The sequence below is a fragment of the Priapulus caudatus genome, unplaced genomic scaffold, assembly GCF_000485595.1.
Source record: "Priapulus caudatus unplaced genomic scaffold, Priapulus_caudatus-5.0.1 Scaffold187, whole genome shotgun sequence".
NCBI classification, from domain to species: domain Eukaryota; kingdom Metazoa; phylum Priapulida; class Priapulimorpha; order Priapulimorphida; family Priapulidae; genus Priapulus; species Priapulus caudatus.
This window is the reverse complement of record NW_014577248.1, coordinates 75455-83332: the sequence shown is the minus strand read 5'-3', so window position 1 is coordinate 83332 and position 7878 is coordinate 75455. Positions and strand designations below refer to the sequence as shown.

The following is a 7878-nucleotide window of genomic DNA, read 5'->3' as shown; positions in this document are numbered from 1 at the left end:
TGATAAAATCTACATTAAAAATAAAATTCCCCACAACTGACCAACTGCCGTTGTTTAGAAATGCCTTATTTGGTGCAAGACACATAAGAAACTAACGTAAGAAAAACTACTATACCATCCATGCAAACCATATGCCCTATCGCCCGGACCATATGGCCTGTTCTGTTTTTTTTTTTCTTTTTTTTTTTTTTTTTTTTCCTTTCCTGCCATGTTAGAAATATGGCCTAGCAGCATCATAATTATTTCATATTATAGCACGTAGTGCGTATAAGAAATACATCAAACAGCGATAACTTCATTTAATATTTTATTTTTTAACCTTTGGCAAAGCACAGGCCTTTTTCCTAAAAAACAATTAACATCCATGATTACTTTAAATAATCAATTAATCTATAATAGTCTGTACATGTAGTAGTTTGTATTATCCAAGTATTTTACTCAGGTGCCACATTAATACTTGGATGATATTTTAGATGTGTGAGCCCTATTTTAACTCCCGGTGGCCAACTTATGACTCGATTATAGGCAAACCACCCACTGCTTGCTACACTTGTAACAGCTGTTCTGACATGTTTTACTGTGATTTAAACTGTATATAAGCAGTACCTTCAAAATACCACTCATAGCTAATCAATAAAATCAGGAGTGAATAATAATAGATTATATTCCATAGATTAATCATCTATTATTCACTCCTGATAAAATGTATTTCATGAATGATTACTGTGTCACAGGAACAATTTACTGCCAAGTTACTCCAGTTTCCTACGTCCAAATCAGTAAACAGCTATGCATAATGCACTTTTCTGAGAGCATTTCATTGTACATAAGGAGAGAAATTTAGTTAGACATATATTCGCTAAATACCTAATATATTTCACCTCATTTGGTTCTCCGCGAATCGCAATCGGAGTGCGTATCACCCCCATCTGTTTATGATCCAGAGGAATGCAGTATAACAAATGCATGCCATATGCATGTTAGCCTGCTAGGTTCTGCTCAAGTTTTGAAAAAGAGGCTCACAACTATAGTCGACTATTATTAGGGTAAAGATCGGCACATGAAACGCAGTTTTGTCTTCCCTGTTCACTGCAGCCGCCAATAAAAACATGTCTGGCCTGATTTTGCTCGCGATCATCAGCCTCCCAATTCTAAATATGTCATGCACATGATTCCTTTATCCCGTTGCCATATTTAAATTGAAATGATGACTACGGTTTCATTGGATGCCAAAGAATAGCCATGTTCAGCAACGGATATGTAAGAGTGCACTCTAAGTGTTTCCCCTATTTAACAGGTACAGTAAATATGCAGTTATTAGCAATAGCTCTCAAATGCAAGATTATTATGAAAACTTTGCCACCATAAGCATTAAAACTAATTCCAGAATACGCTATCCCATAACACCAAACTTGCAGTGCTAACTGTGAAGGGATATTAACATCATTAAAGCATATACCTTGTAATGCAATTAATTTAATAAAACCGCTTTTACTCCCATCTGTCTATTCACAAACATCTGTACATAATAATATCGCATAGAGTTATTTTAAGTCAATCGACCTTCCTTACATGAACACACTACGTCACAAAACAGGAAAATCATCTTGCAATACTGCTCTGAAGAAGCATTCTCCAGACCTTATATATATTATTATACAGAGCAAAGCCGCGTAGTTCATCATCTCTTCAGCAGGCCTCTCAACAGATGGCGCTACGGCAAGCCCGACGCAATCCCTCAGTTCAAAAGCTCCCCAATCCTTGCTCTAGCACAAAGTCACAACAGCAGAAACAATCCCCGGCTGTTTTTCTCCAGGTGGCACCACCAGTGCCGATCTAGTCCAGTCTCTCAGCAGAGGGCGCCCCGGCGGAGTCGAGCATGGGGATCTGCAGGATACGTATCTTCGTTTCCGGCAGGATCGTGCACAGACTGTCCATGAGCTGGGCTACGGACAGGTACTCCGTCGTCTGGCTGTTCTGCACTTGTTCGTGGGCGCCCTCTCTGTACATCGCGCCGGGCAGGAACGGGATCGTCGACGCGCTCTGCTTAACCGACTTCAGTTCGCCCGTCGCCGGCGGTTTCTCCAACGCAGTGCCCCCTGGCGAGTGAATAGTTTGTTGGTTTTCGCCGGGACTGTCCTTACCGGTGCTTCGAGTTTCTCGCTTCTCGCCCGTGTCCTTACCGTCGATTGAGGAATCTTCGCCGTGTGGTTTGGTCGCACATACCGATTTGTCTTTTCTGGCTTCATCTGTGTCGGTGTCGATTTTTGTTTCTGCTGCGTTCGAGTCGTCCTTATTGGCGTTGTCTGCTTCTATGTCACCGGTGTTATTCACACACGATGCGTTGCTATTGGAAGCGTTCACTTTCCCATCTTGCTCCAAGCTTGTTTTGTCGGTTTCCTTCTCGTCGGTATTAGCCACATCTTTTACAGATTCATTCTCATTCAAATCGCCGAGTGTAGCATCACCTGCATTGGCTTCACCCGATTTTATAGTCGTGTCAATGTTAACCACAACATTTCTGGTTGCATCAACGATATCGCCACTATCTCTGAAGTTCTCTACATTTCTTTCATCCTTACTAATGGCATCAATCACATTCTCTTCGCTTTTGCTGACTTCACTTGCACTTCCATCATCCTCTTTTACATCCTCAGCACAATCCTTTTCACCCTCAATAGCCTTAGCTTCACTGTTTCTGCTCTCCTCGGGATCATTGTCATCGTTACTGGAGTCATCCACGTTTCTTTCATCCTTGCCGAGATCGTCTGCAATAGTTTCTACGATTCCAGTCTCGTCTGTACGTACGACACTCTTTCTAGACTCACCAGCCCCCGTTTCATCTATCGGACTTCCATATCCATCCTCAGACTTCCTCACCTCATCTGCATTCCCTTCGCCTACTTTCACCTCGCTCTTCTCTTCCACGCTTCCGACCGGGATGCCAGATTCCCCCGCATCCTTCGCATCCCTGTCTCGTTTCCGCCGCGCCCGGCTCGCCCTCCCTGCGGGCTCGGAAACCTTCGTCCCGACTTCCGGAGCTTCAGTCGGCTTCCCGCTTGGAAGATCCTTCGTCTCACAGTTCTTATCGTGTTCGCAGTCTTTGTTGTTGTTCGTCTCGCAGAGTACGCCCCAGTCTAGCATCTCCAGCTTCGGCAGACAGGAGAGGATGTTGAAGACGTTTGTGTTGACGAGAGCGGGCTGCCGAAAAAAATAAAATGTAAAATTAACAAAATCAAAAAAATAGCAACAGTAAAAAAGTAATAAAACAATGCACAGTTTTGATTAAAAATTACATATGCTATTACATGTGCAATTTCTATCCTAGCAATTGGAGTATTGACATTCTCTCGAGTTATTTCAGGTATTTGTCTTAATCTGTCGTATCTACCCAACATACTATGATCCAGTCAACTTTTTTAAGGGACACATTAACATTTAAGTAGGATCACTAAATTAGATATACATTAATATAATAATATCAGATACAAGTATCTCTCTTATTCTTCCTGTCTCTCTCTATCTCTGAATCACTCTCTATCTCTCTCCGCCCCTCGCTCTCTTTCTAAATCACAAAGATTCAAGTTGCTGTACCTGTTGGACGTCGGGCCAGATTGTGAGCGTGTGCAGATATCTGAGCTGATGCAACGAGCCAGCGAGCGTATCTGCCACTGTGAACATGATGAGCTCCAGATGTTCCAACCTGCAAGCAAGCCAGCAAATGCCTCTATCTAACTTACTCTATATGCCATATTTTTCGCGAATTCAGAGTTGACGGACAATTTTGCGAGTTGTTAATTTCGCGGTCGGTGAATTATGAATTATTCGGTATTATTCGGTATGAATTATTCGCGTGATTTTCGGTCGGGGACGCATTCGCGAAATTTGCGAAAATTAAACCACCGCGAACTATACAGAGTATAGATTACTGTACAGCAAACAAACATTTTATTGCAGGCCAGGAATAGCTATATCTTAATGTTTAGAAAAATGTACCCGGTCTAAGTTCTTAAGGCACAATATATTAACAAATATATAACAAATCTTTTTACTTCAAGAGTATGAGGTTAGGCCCCATTTCGTAAAAAGTTGTCAAAAGTTGATATGATCACCCGGCCTAAGTGTTCAAGGAACAATATAACAAGGCTTTTTACTTCAAGAAGATAGAAAGTTCGACCCCATTTCTTGAAACAGTGTCAAGAATTGATAGGATCAACGGTAGACAGCGCGAGTTTTGCAGTAATGCAGTGTGACAGCCGTGCCTCACATCACCTCACCTAGTCATGTTAGCGATGGCATCGGCCAGCCCTGTATCAGGAACGGTTCCCCCGTGCTCCAGGCGTAGATGCCTCAGCCCTGACAACTGACCGAGGTGCGCGTACGTCTGGAACAAGTTGCGCAAGTTAAAAATGAGTGTAGCTATACAAGCCTATAGACACATAGCTTCTAACCAAACATACACGACTGAACAATACAATTAAAGAACTGGCATGAAACAAGAGCCGCAGAGCGTCTGGGCTCATCTGAGGTGTGTTGCTACGGTTATGAACGTAAACTTTTAGTCGTGCGTAGTGACACATTTGTTAGGCGCAGATATGCAGATACGCAGTTGTGTACACATCATTTCAGCAACCTTCTGCATTCTGCATACCTCCCAAATCACATTGGTTGATACAAATAGTGTGCCTGAAACTCCTGTTTTATGGTGCATTGTATTTGTGACCCTAACCCTAACCCTATTAAAAATAAATAAAAAAAATATTGTAAAAATTATTTGTTGTTATTAAATTGTTGTAAATAAATCATGTAAATATTCGTGTTAATTGGGAAAAAATAGTTAAATGGATAAAGATAGAAAAATACAGAAAAACACGTAAATAATAAAAAATCGAAAAAATAAAAAGGAGGGAATGTTCCCCCTTCTTTTACACCTCTTGACCTTTGACCTTTGACCCCCAGCTTCGACATCCCAACTAGTTTTCAGATTAACCCCCTACGTCCTGACTTTCGAATCCGTACGTCGAGCCGTTTAGATTTGTGCCCAACTGTTGACGGACGCACGGACGCACAATCATGCGATTCTACAAGCTGCATGCTGACTATGTCAGATGAGCTAAAAACGGGTAAAATTCAATGAAATAACACATGAAAAGAGATCACGATTGGTTTAATAAAAGTGTCAATGACACTATAACTCTCTGTGGATGTGATAGAAGAGGGAGATGATATTTAAAATTTGGTAAGTGTTTCATTTATGACGGACCGAAATGTTATTAAATGTCCTTACTCCCCGTTTTATACTAATAGAAATTTCACTGTTTTGTTTCAGGGTTAGTTCTGATGCGAAAATATATGTTTCAGATCTGAAAGTCTGAAATCTGGGCTAGAGATGGTGATACGCCTAAATGATCGCTATTTTTGTTTTCGATTATCGTGCAAATAAAAGGAATAAACTATTCCAGTCAAATTACTGTAACGAAGAATCTAAAACACAATATTACACGTAGGTATGATTAGGTAGGTAGGTAGGTAGGTTGATATGTAGAGAGGTAGATAGAAAGACAGGTAGGTAGACAGAAAGACAGGTAGTCATGCATGTAGGTAGGTAGGTTGATATGTAGGTAGGTAGGTAGGTAGGTAGGTAGGTGGGTAAATTTAACAAAGTCGAATGAATCTAGATAGCCATTTTCATTTTTGCCAAACTGACTGACTGGCGTGCTCCAAAATAGGACGTTAAAACCCTAAGTAATCCCATAGGAGTAACAACTGTATGCAATTTGAAACATGTTGGTCAAGCGATTCTTGAGTTATTGTTGACCGTAGCCAGACACTGAAATGCATAGTGATTAGTGAAACTGCCAAAATCTACCTAATTTGCATAATTTTTAAGAAATACCAAAACCCCTGTGATATGTCTTGGGGCCAGTCCTTATTCATTCACATACCAAAAATGAACTGACTTATGACCATTTACATTTTTGCCAAAAAGTGGGCGTGGCTCGAAAGTAGGTCGACTGGCGTGCTCCAAAATAGGACATTCAAATCCCTCGCATAGGAGTAACAACTGTATGCAATTTGAAACATGTGGGTCAAACGGTTCTCAAGTTATCGTTGAACGTAGCCAAATGTTGACGGATGAACGGACGTACGACGGACGACACCCCATGGCAATAGCTCATCTTGACGATGTCAATGTGAGCTAAAAACCCATTTGTCATATTATTAATTACTAATTTTATTTACCACAATGTTTTTAATTCGATACTACATAACAAGCTGCAACCATACCTCCTTGTTCCACGTCTTACAATCACCAAGTTCCAGCGTCACTAGACTGTCCATGCCAGCCAGAAACTGGAACTCCTCCTTAGGCACTTCCTGTAACGTCGTCATCGACTACAAGAAATAGATAAACACCGACATTTCATCTATTAGCATACATGTGGCATCTGGGCTCATCTGAGGTGTGTTGCTACGGTTATGAACGTAAAATTTTAGTCGTGCGTAGTGACACATTTGTTAGGCGCAGATATGCAGATACGCAGTTGCGTACACATCATTTCAGCAACCTTCTGCATTCTGCATACCTCCCAAATCCCATTGGTTGATACAAATAGCATGCCTGAAACTCCTGTTTTATGGTGCATTGTGACCCTAACCCTATTAAAAAAAAAATATTAATTGTAAAAATCATTTGTTGTTATTAAATTTTTGTAAATAAATCATGTAAATATTCGTGTTAATTGGGAAAAAATAGTTAAAAGGATAAAGATAGAAAAATACAGAAAAACAGGTAATTAATAAAAAATCTAAAAAATAAAAAGGAGGGAATGTTCCCCCTTCTTTTACACCTCTTGACCTTTGACCCCCAGCTTTGACATCCCAACTCGTTTTTGGATTACCCCCCTACGTCCTGACTTTCGAATCCATACGTCGAGCCGTTTAGATTTGTGCCCAACTGTTGACGGACGCACGGACGGACGGACGCACAATCATGCGATTCTACAAGCTGCATCTGACTATGTCAGATGAGATAAAAACGGGTAAAATTCAATGAAATAACACATGAAAAGGGATCACGATTGGTTTAATGAAAGTGTCAATGACACTATAGCTCACCGTGGGTGTGATAGAAGAAGGAGATGATATTTAAAATTTGGTAAGTGTTTCATTTATGACGGACCGAAATGTTATCAAATGTCCTTACTCATATATATACTGTTATAATGTTTTATACTAATAGAAATTTCACTGTTTTGTTTCAGGGTTAGTTCTGATGCGAAAATAAATGTTTCAGATCTGAAAGTCTGAAATCTGGGCGAGAGATGGCGCTACGCCTAAATGATCGCCATTTTGGTTTTCGATTATCGCGCAAGTAAAAGCAATAAACAATTCCAGTCAAATTACTGTAACGAAGAATCTAAAACACAATATTACACATAAGTATGATTAGGTAGGTAGGTAGGTAGGTAGGTAGGTAAATAGGTAAATTTAACAAAGTCGAATGAATCTATATCGCCATTTTCATTTTTGCCAAAAAGTGGGCTTGGCTCGAAAGTAGGTCGACTGTCATGCTCCAAAATAGGAGTAACAATATATGCAATTTGAAACATGTGGGTCAAACGGTTCTTGAGTTATTGGTGACCGTAGGCAGACAATGAAATGCATAGTGAAACTGCCAAAATCTACCTAATTTGCATAATTTTTAAGAAATACCAAAACCCCTGTGATATGTCTTGGGGCAAGTCCTTATTCATTCACATACCAACAAGTGCCGCGGAGCGACAGCGCTCATCTAACGTCTACTGCGGTGACTCTGTGGTGGAGTGGTGGGATTCTAGTAAACCCTGTTAGTCCCAAATGTTTTCACATACACGC

At 40.5% G+C, this 7878-nt stretch overlaps 1 protein-coding gene across 1 annotated transcript in view; it reads right to left on the bottom strand.

Annotated features, from left to right (window-relative positions):
• Window positions 1–294: 294 nt before the first annotated feature.
• LOC106806958 overlaps window positions 295–7878 on the bottom strand; it is a gene marked incomplete in the record, with an annotated part of 13685 nt that continues 6101 nt past the window's right edge. Inside the window, 4 exon segments of the mRNA XM_014809143.1 lie at window positions 295–3201; window positions 3595–3703; window positions 4278–4384; window positions 6289–6396. Of these exon segments, the coding sequence (XP_014664629.1) occupies window positions 1837–3201; window positions 3595–3703; window positions 4278–4384; window positions 6289–6396 (1689 nt within the window).